Genomic DNA, 24,888 nt, shown 5'->3' on the forward strand with positions numbered 1-24,888 from the left:
AAAAAGAGCTCTGCAGTGATCCTGAGTGAAATAATCATACTCAGGTTCTCAATTTAAATGTTAACAAGGAGATTTTTGAGATGCAGCAAAAATGAAAAGTGAATGTGTCACATTCTGCTCAAATTCTCCCTCAGCTTGTGTGTTGTTGACTGGTTTTACTTCTTCGCTTTTCAGGACCAAATTGGTTGGAGGAATGTGACTCGTCTGCTGGTGTTCTCCACTGATGCTGGCTTTCACTTTGCTGGTGATGGCAAGCTGGGCGGCATCGTTCTGCCCAATGATGGAAAATGTCACTTGGAGAACAATGTGTATACAATGAGCCACTACTATGTAAGTAGCTCAGTGTTAGTGGGTCTGTTTTGAATGTCTCATTTAGATCAAATTTGGTCGTCTTGACTGTTTGTTACACTGCGTATCTCTCTTTTCTGTTTCAAAGGATTACCCCTCCATTGCTCACCTGGTTCAGAAGCTGAGCGACAACAACATTCAGACCATCTTCGCCGTCACAGAGGAGTTCCAGCCTGTTTACCAAGTGAGTTCGCTTTCAGTCTCCGGACTTTTCTTTATCTGACATCTCTTTAATCCCTTTCTTTTGGCGCATACTCTTCCTCATTCCTTTTGAGTGCATGTGTGCGGTTGGAAGATGACCAGTGTGTAAAAATATCCTCCTGGGCTGATACATGTGGTGCGAGTTATGGTAGCTCTGATTGTTTCCTTCTGCCATGCTGCTGCTGCTTTTCAGGCCGGTTCAGCCCAGTCCCATCTGAGTTTGATAAAAGCTCATTATGTAGCGTCACAGTAGCTTCAGTATGCTTCAAAGCAATAACGATTACATAATTTCATGGTTAAAATCAATGTTGTATCCATCTTAACCTGGAATTCAATGTTTACATGTAGAGTTCATAGAAATGTATTATTGTTGCAGTGTTGTTGCTAATAGAGATTAGAAGATTACCAAAATTTTGATAAAACTTTATTCTAAACTTTTCCTCTGTCCTCAGGAGCTGAAAAATCTCATCCCAAAGTCTGCAGTGGGCACTCTGTCTGCCAACTCAAGCAACGTCATCAACCTTATTATAGATGCTTATAATGTAAGTCCACTACTGAGATTGTTGACTGTCAGATTCAGTTATCATTTACTCACATGAACCACGTTAAAGCATTGAACATTGTGACCGAGCTCAAAACTTTTTCCACGCACAAATTCTCATTTTATTCTCAGCTTAGCCTTTGTGTATTGTACGCTGTCAAAACAAAGCTACCAGATGACATTCCAGTGCAGGAAATAGCAACATTAATTTTGTTATCTCTTGGTTTTTGGCAGTCTCTCTCGTCTGAGGTTATTCTGGAGAACAGCAAGCTTCCAGAGGGATTGACCATTGCTTACATATCTCGCTGTAAGAATGGAGTGGTCAGTGAGGGCGAGAATGGACGGAAGTGCTCCAACATCTCCATCGGAGATGAGGTGAGAATTAGAAAAGCTTTTTTTAGTTGTATTTCACCAGGAAATAATTGAACCTGCCCACCATACAGGTCATTAAAGTTTCCCTCCAGTCAAAAATGTGTTTTCCTCCTTGTTCCTACAGTTGAAGTTCCTACAGCTTCTCTGTGTATAATGACTTATGTTCAGAGTTTGACACTAGAAGACTGTTATCACATTCATTGGTCAATGTCTACATGTTCTCTGTGCTCAGAAAATGATGAGTAAGAGTGAATATGCATTTTTTAAATTTTATTTTACATGACGACTGGGATTTTTAAATATGGTAAGTCTAACTTTTGTTTTGCAAAAACCATGTCAGACACATTTTTTGTCTCATCTGTTTGTCTTAATACGTCTGTGGAGAGGATTTCTAAGAGACTGAAAATGTCAAATTAATTGGATATCATTAAAAGGATTACACACATTTACTGTATGTCAGTGGCAATGAATGTATCTCATAGTATCTTGTAAAAAAGGTCTCTTAGTGCATTTTGTACTGGCCATATTTAGTCACTGAACTTTAAGTTATCTCATAGATTGCTGGTTTTTACATTTTTTTTTGTTTTTTTTTATTTCTTTACTTCATAAACTCAATTTTAAGAAACATTATATATTTTGAAAAGTTTGAAATTTTAACTTTGTTACACCTGAAGATCCCATGTTTTTGACTAGATTTTGATCCTCTTCACCATTGTCTCAGACATACATTTGTGTGCACGGGCTTTGCAGGAAACAAATTGCCACAAAGTCATGATAGCTTATATCTTGCTGGAAACCAATGAAATAACCCATTAGAGGACAGCTTGTAAGTGTCAGAAGTTCAGTACGTTCACATATATTGACCTTTAGCTATCTAACATGGCACATGAAGTTCATGAAGTGAGCATTAAGTAGTAATATGAAAATAAGTTCATTACTTACAAAATCAAATAAATAAATAGGATCAAAATAAAAAAAGGTTAATACTAGGTAATAAATTATTGTTCAAAAGTGAACAGATGTACCCTCAAGCTAAATATTAGTAAAAAATTATCATGTGTGGTATAAAATTCTTATCGTTTGCCCTCAGAATATACAATATTAGACAAAAGATACCGGATACAAGCATCATTTATTATGCATAGGGCATTGAAAAGTATCCCTGCACATCTGTTTGCATGATACATTTCCATCCAAAGCCATCAGTCTTTTATCTCTGTCAGGCCTAAATTGAAATATGTGTCCAATTCAGATACTGAAAATCTAAATCCACAGAGTACGTCAGCAAAGCATTGATCATAGACCCTGACATACTTTTGCATTATTCATTAAATCGGTGACAAACAGAAAATGAGCTGTCTGACCTTAAACCAGACGTTTCTTTCATTTGTTCTCTCTGGATGAAACCATCATTATTAAAATACAGAGCTCTAGCCGGATCACTACAAGTTCATAGCTAATTCTGCACAAAGATTTTCTGGAAGATTTAATATCTCCTGTTCATTGTTTTTTTGTTCAACCTGTAAGCTCTCAGTCATTATGGCTCATTTTCTACCCTTAGCCTGCATGCATGTCACACAATGACATCATGTGAAAACTTGCTTGATTGACCTTTACAGCTATTTTGTTGTATGATTTTACAGACGTGCAGGCAGTATTTTGCTCTCTGACCCAGGCTTTCTCCTTTATCCCTTCACTCCAAGGTCACATTCAGCATCAGCGTGACATCCAAGGGCTGTCCGAAACAAGGCAAATCTGAGACCATCAAGATCAAGCCCCTGGGATTCACAGAGGAGGTGGAGATTACCCTCAACTTCATCTGTGAGTGTGACTGCCAAATGGAGGGTATCAAGAACAGTAAGCTTTGCCACTTTGGAAACGGGACCTATGAGTGTGGAGCCTGCAAGTAAGTCTGCCAGCATTTTCACAGTCAGTAACTGTATCACCCATTCGACATAGAAAAATATCCAAAACCTTCAAGTCTCATATTGAGTGCTAAATGGATTTCTGTTTTAGTATTTAAGAAATGCTTCAGAATCAAAACTTTTCACTTGTCTCAGGTGTAATGAAGGACGTGTGGGCAGACAGTGCGAATGCAGCAGCAACGATGTGGCCACAGAGGACATGGACCGCACCTGCCGTAAAGACAACGGTACGGACATCTGCAGCAACAACGGAGACTGTGTGTGCGGCACATGTGAGTGCAAGAAGAGAGACAACCCTGAGGAGAGGTACAGTGGACAGTACTGCGATTGTGACAACTTCAACTGTGACCGCTCCGGAAACAAACTGTGTGGAGGTAGGCATGACAGCGCTGCTCTCTAATTTTTGAAGAGCTCGGCAAATGAACACTATTCAATGAAGTTAAACAACAGAAGGAGAAAGAGCTTATTAAAGCTTTCATACTCAACCTCATACTGCATTTTCTTTCTTTAGGGCATGGTCACTGTGACTGCAGACTGTGTGTCTGTGAGCCCATGTGGACCGGAAGCGCCTGTGATTGTTCTCTGGACAATAGCACGTGTATGGCCAGCAACAAGCAGCTCTGTAACGGCCGAGGATTGTGTGAATGTGGCACATGCAAGTGTACTGACGCCAAATTCCAGGGTCCCACCTGTGAGACTTGTCCTACCTGTCCTGGAGTCTGTATTGAACAAAAGTAAGTGTATATATACTCAAATCTAAAGAATAGGTTCAGATTTGTGAAGTCTATCCTGATAAAATACATATTTTCTTGTATGTACCTTGACCAAGTATTTGTTGCTGTAATCCTCCTCTACATGAAGTAATACCTTTGTTTAGCAACTATACCATAAGAAATGGATGAGAAGATCCAAAGGTCCATTTGGCTAACCTGAGGCTTCATCATTTTGAATTAGCTTAATCGAGTGGGTATCTTCTAAAGTTATAGGTCTGTTAAACACAAAATTCACTCTTTGTGTTTCCCCGGTTGGTGTTTCCTTCCTGAGACAGGAGGGTACTGTTATTACCAGAAGTTTGTCGCTGAGACACAATAGCAGTAATACACCTACACGTGATGACACGTCAAAAATACCCACTTGATTTGGTATAAGGCTGCTAAATCCTCATATTAGCTTTGACCGAAGTTATGATGTGTTTATGGATGAAACCAGGAGTGTGGCTTATATCATTCCCATCTCCCACGGTACAGTGTAGTCACGCTACAAAGGTACTGCACTGCCTTGCTGTCAATACATACGGAGCGGAGGAATGATAACTGCAAGTTATAACTCTTTTAATGTACAGTATATGTGGTATTTTAGCATTGCACAGACATACAGTTCACACTGGACAAAAAAAACACAAAAGTATCGTAACACACAAGACAACAGTGAAAATAAGAATATTTTTTTTATAACCATGTAACCCTTTAATAATGGAGCAAATCTAACTGCTCATTACTAACACCAACACCCTGTTCCCTCCAGAGAGTGTGTCCAGTGCCGGGCGTTTGGCACTGGTGAGAAGAAGGACACATGCGAAAAAGAGTGCAGCTACTTTAACCTGATCAAAGTGAAGGACAGGGACAAGCTGCCCCAGCCCAATGACGCCTCTTACCCTTTGATGCACTGCAAGGAGAGGGACGCCAACGACTGCTGGTTCTACTACACCTATGCCGTCAACAACAACACAGAGAAGGAGGTCCATGTAGTCGACACGCTGGGTAAGCAGAAGGCTGGGCTAACATGGACCAGGGTGTGGAATGTTTCTCTTACAGAGGAACCTAATTACAGGGGCTGTGGCGGCTGGGCTGCAAAAATAGGTCATTTGTTTATGCACATACTGCTGTGTTATGGGATGTTTTTCCCATGGTCTTGTTATTTTTGCGCTGTTTGTTCAAGCTGCCTCAACACTTTGCTAAACCCTTCCTTGTTTCAGACTGCCCCTCCGGCCCTGACATCATCCCCATCGTGGCAGGCGTGGTCGCCGGCATCGTTCTGATTGGTTTAGCCCTGCTGCTCATCTGGAAGCTGCTGATGATTATCCACGACAGAAGGGAGTTCGCCAAGTTTGAGAAGGAGAAGATGAACGCCAAATGGGATACGGTGAGTGTTTGGAACTCTGACAAGCTCTATGAAAGAGGAGCAGGGTAAATATTTTTGATTTTTGGCAGTGGTTTGGTTGAGTAATGTAAATGTGGAAAGCAGGTGTTGTTTGGCTGCTCTGCAAAGCCAGCAGCTGTCAGGGAATTAACTTGCTAAGACCGTTTGTTATTCTTAGCAGCAGACGAGATTCGCAGACTTATTGATATCGTTACAAAATGTCTCGCTCACATTCTGTTCAGTCCCACAACTGCAGGAACAGATTGAATGTGTTGCTTTTGAATGCCGCTCAAAATAAAGAGGAAAAATGTCAGAGCCTGAGTGGACTTTTTTGGAAATGTTATGCACTCCGAGCATAGCTGGACTTTTTCCGGGCAGTGGCCACCGCTCCTCCCCTACCTGCTTCCTCCCCCTTAGCATCATCATCAGTATCAATATGACACAGTTCTCCACGTGCAGTAATATGCCTCCACCTAGTGGCTGAACTGTGTCATACCGACAGTGCATGTAGGTTTGATGATGCAGATGTTTGTGATCTGTGTGTTCCTTTTTAAGGGTCTTTCTTATTACCATGGGCAGGGCAACCTATGGCTCCAGACCCCTGTAATTTGGAGAAATGAGAGGCTGTCAATGAAACTCTGAGTGACCTGGGTTTCCTGAAACGATAACAAGGCAAAGCAACTACAAGGAATTTCAAATATACTGCACAAGCTACTTCTTATGGTTGTAACCACATCATCCTGATCTGTGGCCTCTACAGAGTACTTAATTTGTTTGGATCTTTAATTGGATCTCAATTTAATCAAGTGTCACAAAATCTGGAAGAGCTGGCCCATGTTTAGTTTATACGAAATGTGGCAATGTTTCCTTATAAAGATAAACATCTGCTGCATATCCACATTTCTTCACAAGGGCAGGACAGAGAATAATATATGGGTTTAAATGTTTGCAAAAGCACAGAGCCACCTTGAGCAGATTACTAAGTGGGACCCCAAAGCTAAAGTCTTGTTTGAAAGTCACAGAGTAATTCTTACCAAGTCTGATCTAATATTAGCTTCCTAATGTTGTATATGCATTTGTATTACATCACACAGCTACACAGCCTACATAGGCTTCGGTGAAGCCACATCAAATTGAATACAACTACTTAAAGATGTTTGACAACAGAATATTTATGTTTCAAGAACATCTTTATCATAGGTTTGCTTTCCTGGAGTTTGCATGAAGTTATATATACTTTTTCATGCTTTTGTTTCTTTCTCCCTGTCTGTGAGGGAGATGTGTGTGTTATAGTAGGAAAAAACTCTTGAAGCTCAGGATCTGTTTGTAAACAACAGCATGCATTTATTTTTTTATTTTTTACTTGAACACAAGTGGTGTGTAGAGTTTTCTGGTAGGTAGGCTCTAGGGGGGCCTGATAGAAATGATTTCAATAAAAAACATGTCCTTTATTATGAAATGCACAAAATCCACACTTTAATCAACAATGAACTGTGGGGCTGTTATCCAGATTTTATCTTCTTCTTTTATCTTCTGTTTATCACATAGAGAGCCGAAGTCACACAAATGTGTATGGTAGTGAAAGGCAAGAGACAAATCATTTTTTGATCCCGTTTGATTTGTGCCATGAATTACACATCTGATGTTTGTCAATGAAAAGAATATGTTTCAAACAGAAAAAGTCACAGTTGGTCATGAAATTAGTCAAGTATAAAACTGTGAAAGTTTGTAAGAACCCAACAGTTGTGTAAGTGATGTTGTCTCATTTAACGCTCATGAAAGCCCGTAACCAAACCTTGTGGAGCCGGTCCTGTTTATTAGCTGGCTGACAGAACTGATTAACTCTCCTTTCTCATAAGTACAGCTGTCAATTTGACCAGACTTGTTGTGATTTTCCCCTTTTTTATTACTTTTTATTTACTGAGGTGGCAGCCATTTTGGTGTTGGAGACATATTAGCAAGACTATGTAGCTCTCTGAGCGCTTTTACACAAAACTAAGTGGCACTTTACTATTTTTACGACTTACTAACTGATTTGCAAGTTATCTTTGAAATTGACAAATATCATGTGTAACTCACATGAAAAATGTACTAAAATGTACTTGTCTCTTGCCATTGACTATTATATATACTTCACCTCTCTATTGTCTTGCTTTCATCGCTCCCAGTGGACCTAATTCATGTTTTTCTCCCTTCATACTGCCTTTTTATTCTTTATTTTCCCTGTGTTCTATGTTTTCCTGCTGAACTCTATTCTATCCTCATTTTCCACCTGTAGCAAGAAAATCCCATATACAAGAGTCCTATCAATCAGTTCCAGAACCCAAACTATGGACGTAAAGCTGCTGTCCTTTAAGTTTGTATTTCTTTTCCTTTCAACCTCACTTTCCTGCATGTGCTGTTTATGTATGTATGTCTTGATTTCACCCAGTTGCTACTTTTTTTCTAATTTCACCTGTTCTCTAAAACTTTCAAGTAAACGTATAGACAAGTGGAACCTGGAACAGTAGTATTACCTCCATAGTTAGTTAAAAGGAGTGCATGAGTGTGCTGTGACAGTCAATACAGCTGAACAATCACAAAACCTGTTCAGTGTTTAAGGATATCAAGTGGCTTCAGGGCACAATCCTTGTCTGGTAAGTATGTGTTGAAATGTGATGCCTAATTTGTACCTGCGGATATTTGGTATTTTGTCAAAAAAGCATGGCGGTGTGCTCAGTAACCTAGTTTTATGTGTGATTTTGGTGAATCTAACAACAAAATTGCATATTGCTTCCCTGAGTAATTATATATATTTTTTTCTTTGCTTTCCAGGGTGAAAATCCCATCTACAAAAGTGCTGTCACCACTGTGGTCAATCCCAAATATGAAGGAAAATGATGGCGTCGTAGTTTTCAATGAACTCTGCTATCAAGTATCAGACAGCTGCAGTATTTGGATTTGGGGTCGGAGGAGAACTTTATGTCATTTCTTCTTGTCGCTTTACAATTATAATGTACCACACGGTCACCGCATCCATATTTTTACTAACACTTATGATTTATATGCATTTTTGGTGTACAGTATAAAGAATGTGTATATACTTTTAAGTTGTGTATTTGCAGAAATGATGACAGGAAGGTGCTTTTGTTTCCCTGCCACAGGACTGGTTATGGGTGGAGGATTTAGCTTTTTGAACAACACGATGTGGACACTATGGGTATGCAAAATATATGTATAAGAGCTTCTGTTTGCTTCTCGGACACGTCTTTGTCTTTCACTCCCTCTTCTCGTCTCTCTGTGCACTGACTTCCTGCGTGTTCCTGTGTGTTCCTGACAGGACCTGAGTTTAGTATGTAAATTCTCAGCCATAGCAACACATTGTGTCGATGTGTGTGTGTGTATATATATTGAAAACAACTGCAATAGGAAGTATTGAATAATATTTAGCATTCAACTTAGATTGGACAGTTATGTTGAATCACAGTGATTGTAAATGTTTTGAGCTGCAGCTTTGAAACTTCCAGTGTTTAAGATTTTATTGCACTCCTATCAAGTACCAGAGGAGTAAACACACAAGATAATGAATAATATCAACCATTATTATTTGAATGGTTGATATGCTATCACAAAGGGACTGTATACCACTTGTAATAAATTATGAAATTGTGGCAATGTTGAACAATTGAAGGATTTGTATAGTTATGATACAAGTTGCAATTGACTAATGAAATAATGTTGTATTTGCGAACTGCAGTAACTTTTTGACTCATTCTCAGGTCCTATTCCTGTGTTTGTCAAGTACGCCAAAAAATATGTTTTCTGTTGTTCAGTAAACTCACTTGTGTAAGTCAGTTTTGTTAGTTACATTTTTGTTAGATTGTAAGACTGAGACAAGAGTATTTTGCTCAGAATCACCTCTAAAAATGCTTTCACACCCAAATGCCTCTGAAATACAACAAACAAGCATTTACAGTATTGTTTTCAAAGTGCCTTTTATTTCAATACCATGTTCTCTCCCAATGCTGTTCATGGGTTATTTATTAAATAAAGTACAAAATCTGTCTGACTTTTTATGTGTGACTAACTAGGATTATACGATAACACATTTGTGTTCAAAAAAATATTATTTAAATTATTATAGGGCTTTGTTCTTAATACACTGCTCATTTTTACTTAAAAAATGGAGCATAGGGGTGCCACAGTAGCTCAGTTGGTAGAGCGCGCATCCCATGTACAGCGACTGCATCCTTGCTGCAGCGGCCCAGGGTTTGAGTCCAACCTGCAGCCCTTTGCTGTATGGCATCCCCCTTCTCTCTCATCCCGTTTCCTGTCACTTCTCAAGCTCTACTAGCCATGAACGGCCAAAAACACTTAAAAAAATGGAGCCTTACATGGGTGGTGTTTTTCCTACTAAAAGGTTTATTGATAGAGCTCATTTAGAGGGGGTGGGGTATTGTGCTGTACTCATTTGAGTGCAAGCTTGCTGAAAGAAATGCCAGTCAAAACAATGACAAAGGTGGAGCCAATTTGTAACATACATCAGCCTGTTATATTTGAGTTGAATTTATAAAGAAAAAAGAAACATGGTATGGTTTTACTGGGATAGCAGTCATATAAACACTGGTCCTTTTAAACGAGTATTTAATATTTTAATTTTAATATATTTAGTTTTAAACATAATATAACAGGATTTACTGATGATTTTAACATGACATAAAAAAAGCTATATTTCTGTAGCAATAATTAAAAAGGGTTGAGCTTAGTGCACAGACATTGTATAACATTAATAACAAAGATCCCTTGGAATGTGTGGTAATGATAATAAAATGCAGATTAAAAGAACCAGTGACAATCAATAGATCTACTTGATTGATGTTATGTAACACTAGAGATGTGGTGGATTTTGGAAAACAGTTTCTGAAATCGAACTTTACTACTGTCCTCACAGCTCACATGTGTAACACTGTCCGCCTTGTCGTCATAAAGATAAGCTCATTAGATATCCATGCATACATGCAAAGCGGAAGTGCCAAAAGAAGTCATACCGGATATGGTGGGAGTGAGACGTCTCACCAAGACATTATTGTCAAACTATCTCCGTTTTAGCTGTAAACAGGACCGCAAGTTACTCAGGAGCGTCGTTTTTAACAGGCTGTTTTAGCCGTTTATTGAGAGTAACACTGCTCGCTGTAGAGGGAAAATGGAAGAAGATATACTAACGACGCTGAAAATATTGATAATAGGAGAAAGCGGTGTTGGGAAGTCCAGGTAAGCTTTAATTACCTCTTAAGAAATTGATGTCGTGGCTCACTGCTAACGTTAGCTAGCTAGCGTTAGCTTAGCAGCCAAGCAAAAACTGTGTGCTTCAGAGATATGGCAGCGCTTTAAGATTACGACTATGACTCTACTGTGGTTGTCCACTTCTGTAGTAGAATTAGACAAAGTGTTTAAAAAGCCGTGTGCTGTGCTGGCTGTCCAGCTAGCTTTAGTTAGCTTACAGTAGCTGTATGTGACATCATCTTTGTTCACGTCTGACATAGGTTGGTTTTAAAGATGTTGCAATCGAGACCACTTTCCTACCCTGTGGCAGTAAAGCCACGAGGACTGTACATGCGCGGACAGTTATCTAAGCTGTAATTGTGTGATAGCAGATTTAAGCGAAGACACGATGAGTACCAACAGTGAGTGTTCTTGTTCTATATAACAGACTAAGCAAGAAGCGATCCCTGTTTGTAAATGTATTTACTGTATTAGCAGCGCGAGCTTCTCCAAGACCACATGGTTCACACAACAGCAAATATTTACATGTAACAGCTGAATTTAAGATGACATGCTTTAGTAAGCTTGGCCTCTATAGAAGGATTCAAAGGATGTATAGTTTTTTCCGTTATGTGGTAATCAGAGGCACTTCTTTGCAGCTACAATTCAGCCTAATAGTCATACTTGAGTATGATGTTTTAACAACATTACTCTGGCAATTTATATTGTTCAGCATGCCAACAGCTTGGTCAGGTTAGCTGCTCACCATGTCTGTGGGCCAGACTGCATGAAAGAATGCTGATAGCCAGCCTGAGCCATCAACCATCACATTGCTATGACACCGAGTATAGCTTGCCTTCCATAGTCATAACACAGTAGATAGGTGATGAGCAGTCCAAAGCTTTGTTGTGAGCCTTTTGACAAGTGGACTGTCTGGCCAAGAAATCATCTTTCAGGGCAGACTGTTGACCAGGCCTCAGGTTCTTTAAATAACAAGCCGTAACTTGAACCACAAAAGGGTGGAGGACTGTATGTAGTAATCACAAGATCTTCAGCATGACCGACAAGAGATCGAATGGAAAAGGTATTTGAGAATACCAACCGAGTGTAGCCCAGGTGGTTGCAAATAATCTCAACTGTTTGTACTAATTTGTGATCTTTGCAGCAGAGAATGTCAGCAGTAGAGTTCCCACAGTGTTTGTTGCAATGTTAGCGCTGTTATCAGTTATTTCTTCCTTTCTCTATACACTTTTTGGAGTTATTCAACACACAACTGTAATTTTAAGGTATTGGCCGATTATCGACTGGGCCAATTATTGAAACCGATATTTGGCGAGGGTTTTTCTTCAGATTTTTTTGTTTGTTTTGTTCTTGTAAGATTTCAGATAAGTAAAATCAGTTTAAACATGCATGACATTGACTCTGATGCCAAATAATAATAACGTAATATCAATCTGAATCTGCAATGTAACTAGTAGGGTTGGTCTATTTTTGACATTTTATTTTGCTAAATTAATGGCGCACCTCCTTGAATATTTCACTCAATAAATAATCAACCTTTAAGCACCAGAAATAGGAACGGACAAAATCTGTGGTTTTCTTACTGTGATTAGAAAGGAGTCGCAGAGGAGCGGTGGGTGGGGGGGCTGTTTTGCTGCGGCTTCGATGCGCCTCTGGTGGTAAACTTTAACTCACCATGTGTTTGCCTTCTTCCACTATTGTGTTGTTGTAGTTACTGTCTTGAAAAAAATCACTGCGACGGTCAGCCCTCCCGACCGAGACTTTCCCCCAGAAAACAGCACCCCATAAACACAATACATGAGTAAATTGTACTTTGTGTAAAAATGTAGAATAACCAGTGAAGGAATGTTACTAAGACTTATATTTGTACTGAAAATGTTTAGCGTTTTCAAATAGTTTTAACCGGAATTTTTAATTTCAGACCGATACCTTGAGAAATACTTGATACCATTTCAAATCAAATCAAATCAAATCAAATTTTATTTGTATAGCCCAAATTCACAAATCACAGTTTGCCTCAGAGGGCTTTACAATCTGTACAGAGACGACACCCTCTGTCCTTCGACCCTCGATTCGAGTGAGGAAAAACTTGCCCCAAAAAAAAGCCCTTTTAACAGGAAAAAAAATGCGGAAGAAACCTCAGGGAGAGCCACAGAGGAGGGATCCCTCTCCCAGGACGGACAGACGTGCAATAGATGTCGCATGTACAGAGCAGATCAACGAAATCATAATGTATTCAATTATAAGCGATGGTTGACAGGAGTGAAAGTACATAAAGATGTATTACAGCAATAATAATGAAATGCACATGGAAATGTGATTACTAGTGATAACAGTAGTAGTGATTAATGGTAAGGATAGTATGTAGTAATGCATTACAATAATAGTAGTGGAACGTATGTAACAGATGTGACTAATCAGAAACAACACGAAAACTGACACACCATTGAGGGTATAAAGTTTTAGATTTTCAGTAACCAAGCTGTTTAAAATAAGATTCATTATGTTTTAATATTTTTAACGGTGTTGGTCCTGAAAAAAATGTATATTGGTCGATCCCTAATGATTTTAAGCTCGGGTTTTTGCCTGTTTTATTTTTTGAGTGAGAAATGTCTTTTTTTTCTTTTTCACATTTACTCCTGTGGTGCTGGTAGTTTGCTTGCTGTTATAACAGCCCTGTATTAACTAGGAACAGAGGAGGGACTGAGTTTATGCTAACACCCTAACATAGACCTAGGTTTGCTTATATTTCCAGATAAAGGGAAGTGTTTGGTGGCTAGCCTGCATTGTTGAGGCCAAGGACATTGGTTTGTAGAAACCAATTTTGTGCTCAATTTTGTGCTTCCTAATACAATAAACTAATTCAGGCTGAGATTAGTTTCGAATGTCATTATTGGAATTATCCTGAGCCAGTTGAGCTATTGTCAAGGAGCTACACTGACTGGACTAATTTGTGTGCATACAGTTCTGTAGAAGCGCCTGGCAAGGAATACACAAGTTTAATTTTACCAGAACAAATTACTCACACAAAACAACAGTTCTAATTTCGCAATCTCCAGGCATAGCTCAAAAGCACATTGCTCCAGCATCCCTCCTGATGGACCATGAGGAAAAATAAGAGAATTAGATTTGGGTCAGGGGAAAGGAGTGAGCTTATCCACATCATCAGTGTTGTGATTAAGGCCCATGCACTTGATTAGTCATAGTTAAGAATTGAACCCTGTCCTCCAGACTGCAATCTAGCAGTGATATCATCTGGACGCGTAATGCAAGGGAAGGACAATGATCAATAGAAGGATAGAGAGATACAGAATTCGATAAGTCTGGTGCCGCAGGACAGGTCATTTGAATGGAGCAAATAGAAACCTGATGCCACATCAAAAGCTTGCTGCACCTGTGTGGAATAGAATTACTGAAAACAGCCAATATGCTGTTTTACTTAGTGATTCATAATGAGCCTTTATCTAATTATTCCCTTCTTCCTGTCAACAGCCTCCTCTTGCGATTCACAGATGACACATTTGACCCTGAACAAACAGCAACAATAGGTGAGTAACACATGCGAGCTGAGGTAATGAAAGAGTGAAATACAAGGAAGGTATTGTGCATCAGAAGGTCAAGGTTATCATCACTAGAGTCCAAATGAGCCATAAAAGGTAATGACTCAGAATCAGAGGAATTGGGTACAATTGCAGAGATATCCACTGCTAAGTAGCCTGGGATCGGCCGTCCCTTGTTGTAATACCACCACCTGCTGCAAGAGGCGATAGTGAGTCACTGTAGCCTCTAGTCTGCTGTATGAGAGGACAATGAAGTCAAGCTGGCCGGAGCAATTGGCTACTGCATTGAAGTTTACAGCCTCAGATAGTTACTCAGATGCAGAGGCTCTGCAAAAATGACTTTTATCATCATCTCAAACAACACCTCCTGGAAAGAAAGCACATCCGCGGCAGAGAAGAAGCTAAACAAGAGTACATATTGCCGGAGCCTGGAGTAAAAAGCTGAACTTGCTACGTTTCTTTAGACTGGTAAGTAACATCTAACGTTTGCTGTTTACCAAAACTTATCTTTAGTGTAACTAATGACAACACAAACTGTAACAGTTAGCGAGATGTGACGGTTTTCTTGTTATCATGGGGTTGTTAAAACTGAGCTAAGTAAGCTATAATGGAAACATATACACAAACGCCACGCGTAAGGATCATAAGATAGCAGTCTCATTTTGACTGATGTGGTTCCTGGATAGTGGACAGGGCAGAGGACCCTTCTCGAGACGGGATTCTCAGACCACACCTCCAGCACATCTTGGAACCTCACCAGTTAAAATGAACTCCAGTTAAACTGTCACACTGGCTGTCAGAGGTGCAGCAGTTTGGTCAAATTTGGCGTATTCTTGTTCTGCTGTCAGTTATTAGATGTCTTTATTTATAACAAATGACTGTAAATTGTGATTGTACAGACCCAGTAGTAGACAGACTGACAAAATGTTGTTCACTTCATCATATTTTAACTAGCAATAGCATTATGGTTATGAGATGAGGCAAGGCCTTACTTTCTTCCTGAAAGAGGGCAGATGGCACAGTGATGTACGTATTATGAGCTCTGACATCATCTGAGTGAAATAATGAATACATCCTGTCTGTAATGTTCAAAATCAATAATTAATCACACTGTAAATATCTTAGCCTGATCATATTACTGTTCACACTGTATACTAAACACAGTCCTAACATGTTCTAATAAAAAATGTGTCTGAACCAAACTAATTGCTCTGTCACACCTTTGTCTTTTTAGGAGCAGAATTCCAGTCCAGCCACCACCAGTGATGAATGACCACCCTGACCTTTATTCCCATCTACAGCTGTTCTCATAAACAAGCATGCACCAAACACCAAAATAGCATTTTGGTGACCACTACTGCGCTGATATATTTATACATTTTTTCAACTTTGTAATAAATGGCAAAACATGAAAGACTTTTTTGTGTTGACAGTAATTGAAATTAAAGGGGTTTGTGCCAGCTTTACTCAGATGTGTCACAATGGTTGTTCACTTCAGTATGCCTGCTTACACAGACCTGTGTTTGTTACCCCAATAGAATGACCAGTTCTCAGAATTTAGTCTGTAAACTGTAAACATTCTTGCAAACTTTGGGACAATGTAAGTACACAGCTTAATTTATCCCAGATAAAGTATCAAATATATAACATAGGTCTAGTCATTTTTAGATATTTTAATGCAGAAATGGTACATGTTATATCTGTAACTACACTACATTATTGGTGTATAAGTGTTGTTTTGCCTGCCGCATTTACAAATATGAGGGGCAGAATATTAGAACCACATTTTAAAATACTGTAGTCTAGTACAGCACCACCATGAATTACAACCTCATTATTACCTTATATAGTTGAATTACTACCTGTGCATCATACACAAATGTATATAACAACAGGTCAAAATATTCCTGGAGCTCTGTTAACATTACATGAACTTAGTGAAGTTGAGGGGCACCAGTGGTCGGACTGCACACCACATGTTAGCACTGATAATTATCAGATAAACCTCATGAGTTCCATCAGAAATATTTTTGCTGTCTAGTACATTGTCTGGAGTTGGAGTTTTTAAGAACTATAAACAACTACTGTAGGCAGTAATCACTTCCACATGCAGTAAAGTGGACATAAACTCTAATCTTCATTGTGCCTCCTAGTCTGTAGGCCCTGCGGCTGCTGGCAGATACTGCACATTTTACTCAACAACAATCCAGAACAAATCTACAGAACCCTTGTTATCTGCTCCAGGAACAGTTTTGGCTCAATCTTCGCGCTTGCTTCTTGTGTCAATTGCACACCCAGTATTTATTGGAAATAATTTAAAACAGACATTATTTTTTTTTATTATTATACTCAAATCAAACTTGAGTTGAGCTCACCAGACAGAAATTTGGCCTGTTACCAGGTCTGTTCACAGAAGGTATAAGCGGTATTGGCGAGCTGGAAGCAAAGGTTGCCACGATACCACACACCCTTACAGCCACACAGCTTATTTGATTTATTTCAAACTTAATGATGAGGTTAAAAGAAAATCCTGGTGCTGTAACCTCATGTTCATTGAGCTCAAGATTTTTTAATCCCTCTGATGAGTTTGAATGTAGATTTTTTTTGCTGATGTTAATTTGTGAAGAGCTTGTAGCTCACAATGCTGTCTTTGTTGGAATCATCAAAAGCATAGATTTCGAGAGATGTTGAAACCGTTTTTTCTTTTCAAGGTCAGGGTTTGGATCATTACTGCTTTACTTGGCCAGCTGAGAGTCTTTACCAAACAGATGTCTTTATTGGAGTTAAGCTTCCCTCATTGACTCAAGATCCCTCAGATTCGGACAGAAACCACTTTTAATCCAATATCACTTGAATCAAATCCATGTTAAACCTTTTACACCTAAAGCAGTTCACTTGAGGCTGTTTTTTCTGTGTTCCAGCTTTCTCAGTACATTGTATTACTTACACAGTACTTATATTTTTGAATAAAATATAAGCTGATTAACATTTTAATCATTTAATCTAGCATTTACTTTGGGTAAATTTAAATTGTATTGGGATAGTTTGGAAAGGTGTTGAAAAAAGTTAAGTTAGAGCCCTGATATCAACTGCCTTCTGCCACTCTGTTGTTCTGAAGATAAAATGTGGCAGTGTGAGTGAGGGAGAAGTCAGGGAACAAGTTCTAAACCAAATGTCAATAAAACTTAAAAACATGACCTCGTATATGAACATTTCTGCCTGAGTCATGTCAATAGATTTTCATCAGCAGAACACAACTCCATGATCCCACACTACTTGCATCTTCTGTTATGATTTGAACAGAGATCAGCCCAGCCTTGACATCCAGCTGTAGTGGCATCTTGTCATGTTGTGCTATGACAAACAGATGCTGTATTGTACAGTAGGTTCTCTGGGAAAGGCCTGTTTGTCTCTGTACTGAATTAAAGCAGGAGAGACCAGTCCAGGTTGAGGCAAATGTTTATTGTCAACTCCTCTCCACATGCACCTGGCAGCAGTATCTGAGCAACCCTGCTGGACTGGAGGAAGAGCTAGTTGTTGACTGTGTGAACAGACTGTATGTCATATATCCTTGGCCCGTCATCATGCCTCCTCTGTTCTGTTTCCCAATCCTTCTCCGGTCCCAAATTTTAGAACTAGCCCATCATAAGTGTACATTTCCCTGTTAAATCTGTCAGTGGGTGCTATTAATCAGGCAGATATATAATCCAGACCAATACTGCGAACAAAGGCAATGGAGGAGATTTACTTGTTGAGGTTAAAGGGGACAACATTATTCTTTTCATGTAAATTTTTTTTCTTCATTTGGGACCTAGCTGGATAATTATTATGAATCATGGCTCTCTGAGCCATTTCACATGTGGTAGATTTTTGTTATTTACTTTTATAATACAGACTTGTATTGGTTTCAGTTCTGAACAGTTAACCACACCGCCACCACCACGTCTCTTTGTGGTGTATGTGAGTACACTGTCACACCATAATTTAAATACAGGACACGGGATGGGCGTGATGCCAGTCTGAAAGCTGGGGTTAGCAAAAGTTCAGAGACAGAGACATCACTTATAATTACAGTCTGTCACAATGATACATTATTCTTGGCAGTAATCGTCCAAACCTGTAGGAGCTGCCATATTGGGACTGAAGCAGGATGAGGTAATTGTGACATTATGAGTGACGGACTCGCTTTTCATTGTCTAGGTGTTGACTTCAAGGTGAAGACCATTAATGTGGATGGGAACAAGGCAAAGCTGGCAATATGGGTAAGTGACAAACTCTATTCACTCTCCATTTCAACCCAGTAAATAAAAATGTGACTCTTATCTGTCAGTCAGAGCACAGGGATCAACTATCACCCTCCTCCATGAACCAGTCTGTCCATTCTCTAAAGTGGCCAATAGATGGCGCTCATGTTACACAATTTTGCCCACATGCTCCGTGAGGGACACAGAGGAGTTGGTCTTGTTTTTTATGTCCGTCTGCCCTGGTTCTCCTTCTGTTTGAGCCACCAGTTTGTCCTGCCAGTGTGTCCGGTAGAGCTGAGCTGTGTGTGTTTTGCAGGACACGGCAGGACAGGAGCGCTTCCGAACTCTGACACCCAGCTACTACCGTGGTGCCCAGGGAGTCATCCTGGGTAAGCCAAGCTGCTGACACCATCATTGCTCAAGCACCTGTGTGTGTGTGTATGTGTGTGTGTGTGTGTATGTGTGTGTGTGTGTGTGTCTGTGTGTCTATGTATGTGTGTGTGTGTGTGTGTGTGTAACCTTTTCACTTCAGAGTCAGGCCCATGGTTGTAAAAACAAGTGATGGCTTTTCATCCTGTGACCCACACACTTGCCTCTTTCTGGAAGTTAGTTTATATCCTTAAGTCCGACTCCTCATATGGACATGATTGTACAGTATGTATATGAACACACACACAGGAACTAAGTTAAACCTCTTAAACAGACTTCCTGTGCAGCCTATGGTTTTTGACCACTCTAATGATATACAGAAAGACACACGGCACCTCACTATGGCACTGAGATTATGAGCACGCCCCATGTGATACTATCAGAGGCTTCAATGCCTTTGGTTTTATCAACCATGTGTTTTTTAGATGAAATCATATGTCATATGATTGTCATATATCATGAGTTGTTTATTATATTGTAGTTTCTTGTCTTATTTTGTCCTTTTTTCAAAAAGTGAAATAACTCAGAATAATTGAGAGTAGAGTTTTATTAGGTTCTGTGTTCTTAAATTCAAGGCCTGTTAGACTAAATCACTTTTAAAACAGTGTTGGAAAATGAATATTATAGTCTTGTATCCTGTCCTGTCTGTGCACATAAAAATATGATTAATGCAAGACAGTAGAGCCGCAGCTAACAATTATTTTAATTGTGTCATCCTCAGATGTCTTGTTTTGTCCACGACCCAAAGTGATTCAGTTTGCTGTCATAGAGGACAAAAGAAACCAGAAAATATTCACATTTAAAAAGCTGGAATCAGAGAATTTCTAATTTCTCAAAATTACTCAAAACAATGAATTGATTATCAAAATAGTTGTTGATTTAAATTTCATATTTCACAGCTAATCCATTAATTGCTGCAGCTCTACAAGACAGTACCGTGATAATGGAATTATATATTTAAATAATTATTCCCATGCTGCAAAATGTTCCTCTTGTGTTATGGATTCAGAGATGGCAAAATCCTGAAACGATGCTCTTACTCAGTCTTACTTTGGATCTAACTTTGGTCAACTTCTCAATGAAATGTACAATGTGTGTATTTATTTGCCTTCATTCTGAACATATCTTGTTCATTTGCTTTGGCACAGTGTATGATGTCACACGACGGGAAACCTTTACCAAGCTTGACAACTGGCTCAACGAGCTTGAGACGTACTGTACAAGGAACGACCTCGTGAAAATGCTTGTGGGAAATAAAATCGATAGGGTGAGTGTGTTTGTGGTTTATTTTAATGTTTGACAACATGTCTAATTAGAGAGGAGGGGCACATTATGAGTCTGCAAACCTTGTCACACACTTTTTTGCCTTTGCTTGAGCTGTCATGACCAAAGATAGACTTGATATCTACTTTTTGGACACATTTTACAATTGTTTTTCTGTATCTAGAGATGCAAAACGGGTATATTCACAGTGACTTTGTATAAGCAAATATCTCACAAAACTGGAACATATATAGCCAAAAATAAGTATCTTCTAAAGGAAAAGTCAGCTTCCAGCCAGTTGAGAAATTACAGAACTAAACGACGGTGGCAGACCCACTTTCATATTTCTGGCAGCTGCTCCTTCAGCAGGATACCAGAATCAGTCAGCGGGGATACAAATGCCCACTAAGTAGAGCATTATGAATTTATTGTGTCCTGTTCTTTGTCTGTGAAAATCACTTTTCCCTCTCTGCCCCGTGACGCCCACAGTAGCTGACAGCTCCGCCCGGCAGACCTCAAATAAGCCATTACCTCTCTTTTGTTTTAGGAAAACCACGAGCTAGACAGGGCAGAAGGGCTGAAGTTTGCAAGAAAACATTCCATGCTTTTTATAGGTAAGTCAGGAGGATTCCTTACTCCACAAGGACCTGCTGGGCATGAGTTACAACAGACTATTACACACGGTTTTAGAAATAACTATCATACTTGCTAAGGAATTTCTTGCGTAGTACTATATATAAAACATGCTGCATGTATCATCTTCCATGTGCTCACTGAGTTTCATCTTCCTCAAGCGCAAAAATGTAATTCTAAAACTTTTTGTCGAAATGAAAAGAGTATTTCCAAGGCGTTTCCTGACATGTTAATTCTGGTTTGGCTTTAGATTTATATCTTTGTCTTACAGTTATTACTATCCTTTATTTCTGGTTATCATCATGTTGTGAAGTTGGTGTTGATTATATCCCCTCATAACCTCCTAAGGTTCACTATTAGTGTCTGGGGTTGACAGTTATTGTAGAGACATTTTCCACCACTCCCCAGTCCAGTCTGTGAGCCCGGCAGATGATGACATCAAGATGCAGACATTAACAGTTGTTGTATCTGTATCTCATCTTCTGTTCTCTTCTGTTTCCAACCTCCATCTCTTTTAATCCACCTCACATCTTCTTTTTTCTTTCTCCCTCGTTTTTATCTGTCTCTTTTCTTATGCATCTGTCTCTGTCCATTCTCGCCACCCACACACTGTTCTTCCAGAGGCGAGTGCTAAGACCAGGGACGGTGTTCAGTGTGCGTTCGAGGAGCTGGTGGAGAAGATCATCCAGACTCCCGGCTTGTGGCAGAGCGAGAACCACGGCCGAGGAGTCCAGCTGACCGACGAAGACGCAGGAGGTGGAACCTGCGGTGGCTACTGCTCCCTGGTCTAGACGACACACATGCATAAACACTTTCGGACACACATGTTCAAACACACACACGTGAATACCACACACAGTGTCACACAAATGCAAGCATAGACACAAACATATCCCCCCCTCCCACTGTGTGCTGTCCTGAGCTGAGCTCCCTCCTCAGACATGAAGGCAGTGGAGGTCCGACAGTCTTCCCTCCGCTGGCCGTCCACACACAGACACTACTATTTGCACACTTTATAATAACAACGCTGCGCTAAACGCAAAATGCAGCTCAGCCTTCCTCTTAATGGAATTTGAGTGAGTTTTTCTTCTCCTCTTGTTTTGTTTTGAGTTATAGTTTTGTGCAGTTTCAGAACCTTGGTTAAAATATTAACCATTCTCACTTCATATATATATAAATAAGTAAAATAAGTGAAAATGAGTTAAAAAGTATAAACCAAAGTTAGTCAGACAGATGGCTAAATCTCTGAAGTATGATAGTGAGAGCGGAAAACCAGTTTTGACCGAGGCTCCTCTCTACTCTCCAGCATGCTTATTGTCCTCAGAGCACCTTGCCTTAGCGAGCACATCTGTAACAATGCAGGGCCGACTTTTCTGCAGTCTTTTGTCTTTCCTCTGCTCTGTCCTGCTGCTTGATCCTGATCAGACTCTATCAACATCATGCTGCTTGTGGAGAAGCTTATCAAGCCAAGCCATCTCATACTCCATCTCACCAGTCTCAGTCAAAGGTTTGGATCGTGTCTCTGTTGTCCACACAACTGCCTCATTTCTCCAGAATATAATAGAGTTACCAAGTGTCTGGAACTGTTGTTTTACTACTTTTATTGACTTGGACTTCAAACCTTTGGTGTGTTTTGAATAGTGCATAAATCAAAGAGATTGGCACCAGCAAGCTTTCCACTGGGTGCACGAAGAAGAGGGAACCTCTTAAAATTGCACGCCTTTGTTGTAACGAGTTGCTTTAATGGAGTGCGACTTACTGGCACTCCCTCACTCAGACAGATAATATTGGTAATATCACTAGCTCTGCTATGGTTTTTCATATACATCCCTTTGACTGGACCAAGACAAAGGAAAAGTGTTCAATATTAGACAGGGCAGTGAGTCATGAGGGTGTTTCCACTGAATTTGGAAAATCAAAGGGAAGGCTGTGTGCTCCAAATTGCTAATGGATTTCACAGTACTCCTTTCCCAGTGTTTGTATCCGAGAAGCCGTTACACATGTACTGTACCCCTGACCTCTGGCCATGTTTGTAGTATTCGAGTGCTGGGAAATGTAGTTCTGAGAGTTTGATCTTGTACCAGGGACGGTGAGAATGACACGGACTCTAAATCTAAGTTTATTTCTTTTGTTTTGTTTTTTTATCTCTTTTTAATTGCATGAAAAACTGCGTGCCATTCTTTGTTGTTTGTCCAGTGACAGCCTTCACAAGCTGTTTGCTATAACTACTTTAACTTATATTTAGCTAAAAAATAAAACAGTGCTTACAGATTTACCATTGGACAGAAATGGGATAATAAAACAACAAGGAAGTAGGCTTTTACTTATTAAACTGGTATAGCTGTCTTTTTTGTGTTCAGAAATACGTTGGAACATGTATACCTTGTAAATTGTGTGTATTTTTGGAATTTGGTGGGATAATTCCTGTATGAATTGTAAAGCTGAATGTATACATATTTCACTACAAACCGCCCTATGTATTAAACTAAATAAAATTCTTTTTTAAGTGAATACAAGTGTATATGTTGGTGTTGATGCAACTCCAAGCTTTAGTGTGGAGCTGTTGACAACTATAACTCCAGGTGCCAACTGAAGAATAAGTCTTTTTCAGTAATTGCTCCAAGTGTTCAGCAGAGATGAATATGAATTCTCTGCTGTCATGGTTTCCATGTTGGAAATGTCACTATTAGGTGATGGTTTTTCACTCAGCGCCCCTCGCATTCCTCTGTCCTCAGAATAAAGACTTGTGTTTAAACAGTGTCCGAGAAACCCTCAGACCCCAGACGTGTGATCTATCTAAATCATCTTTTTGGCAGACATCTCAGGAAACACCACCAAAGCCATAACTCACTCTACCAGTGCTCTAACTGGGATGTGCATAATTCCTGGGCGATTATGAAAGGGTCGGGGCTGGCAGCGAGAGCGAGGACTCTTCCCCTTGTAGCATATCCCTCATCTCCTGCCGCGGTCCAGGCAGCCGTCTGGAAATATGTCTCAGTCAAACAACAACGGAGGCGTACAGCATAATAATGCCTTCATGTGGTCCAACCATGTGCTGAACTGTAGCACTGCTGTTTCCTCATGCCTGCACTGGAAAAACATCAGCTACTCAAGGGGCTGAGCTGACAGATTCTGTATTTTTTTATGTAAAGCTGGGTGATTCACATTCATTTTATTGTCACATCATGAGAAGTAGGGCAGCCTTCGTCAAACCCCCTTTGAAGAAGCCAATGAAAGGAAATGAAAGAAATATCATATCTGGGAATATTGAATCTGCACATGGTTGACATTTTTCAATGTCAATCAATGACCTAATCATATTAGCTCAACTACAACTATGGCAAAAATAATCATGAAAGTTATTTGTGCTCTTCTTTCAACATGTGACACATCAGCAATGCTCCATTTTTTTTTTTTTTTTAGAAAAGTAACACGTAGAGCAATGCTTTCCATTTCATCCTCTGGGGAACATGAATGTAAGCCAAATTTAATGTTAATCCATGCTATTGAATGCTGCCTTGGATCTAACTAGGTAGTACTAGTCAAATATCAATTGAAATTCATACATTCAACAGTTGTGAAAATGATTCAATCTGGAGTGTTGTTACAAATTTACAAATACGTTTAATTTCCTATAACTTATTCACAATGAAAGCCCACCATTATTTAGTCATTTGAAAGCTTGTTTGAAGCATCGTTACAGGAAACGTTGCGTTTTCACCAGCAGTAACTCAACATGACTCCCAGAACAGCTGAAAGTGAACACAACGAAACAGTGAAACACCGCAGATGTTTGAAAGTAGAAATAGGATGAGAGAAACTAAAGAGATACAGTAAGAAGCTACAAAAGTACTGAGAGCTGAGCACAGACATGAGTATCGATTTGATGCTTGTTACAGGTTGGCCGCAGTCGCGAGACGTCACCTTAGCCCGCTTCGAGGCGGGCGGTTGTGGCTCGGCCCTGCTCTGGA

General features: G+C 39.7%; 2 protein-coding genes across 4 annotated transcripts in view; both read left to right on the plus strand.

The window, feature by feature from the left end:
• itgb1a (integrin, beta 1a) overlaps positions 1 to 9,567 on the plus strand; it is a 28,555-nt gene extending 18,988 nt beyond the window's left edge. For 2 of the 3 annotated variants that reach the window (XM_084340257.1, XM_084340258.1), the window contains 11 exons: positions 175 to 330; positions 437 to 532; positions 1,002 to 1,091; positions 1,325 to 1,465; positions 3,166 to 3,368; positions 3,523 to 3,761; positions 3,899 to 4,121; positions 4,912 to 5,147; positions 5,363 to 5,529; positions 7,805 to 7,882; positions 8,341 to 9,567. In XM_084340257.1, the coding sequence (XP_084196383.1) occupies positions 175 to 330; positions 437 to 532; positions 1,002 to 1,091; positions 1,325 to 1,465; positions 3,166 to 3,368; positions 3,523 to 3,761; positions 3,899 to 4,121; positions 4,912 to 5,147; positions 5,363 to 5,529; positions 7,805 to 7,882 (1,629 nt within the window). In that variant the 3' untranslated portion in view covers positions 8,341 to 9,567. The remainder of the gene's footprint in view (positions 1 to 174; positions 331 to 436; positions 533 to 1,001; positions 1,092 to 1,324; positions 1,466 to 3,165; positions 3,369 to 3,522; positions 3,762 to 3,898; positions 4,122 to 4,911; positions 5,148 to 5,362; positions 5,530 to 7,804; positions 7,883 to 8,340) is intronic. The other variant, XM_084340259.1, reaches the window with a different exon arrangement.
• Positions 9,568 to 10,557: 990 nt separating this feature from the next.
• rab18a (RAB18A, member RAS oncogene family) lies at positions 10,558 to 23,428 on the plus strand. The gene is made up of 7 exons (XM_084340180.1): positions 10,558 to 10,776; positions 14,281 to 14,336; positions 18,549 to 18,610; positions 18,909 to 18,981; positions 20,170 to 20,288; positions 20,832 to 20,898; positions 21,539 to 23,428. Exons 1-7 carry the CDS (start codon positions 10,709 to 10,711, stop codon positions 21,706 to 21,708), a joined length of 615 nt encoding a protein of 204 aa, XP_084196306.1. The 5' UTR covers positions 10,558 to 10,708; the 3' UTR covers positions 21,709 to 23,428.
• Positions 23,429 to 24,888: the final 1,460 nt, after the last annotated feature.

The sequence above is a fragment of the Pagrus pagrus genome (assembly GCF_965226575.1).
Source record: "Pagrus pagrus genome assembly, chromosome: 20".
In the NCBI taxonomy this organism is placed as follows: Eukaryota; Metazoa; Chordata; class Actinopteri; order Spariformes; family Sparidae; genus Pagrus; species Pagrus pagrus.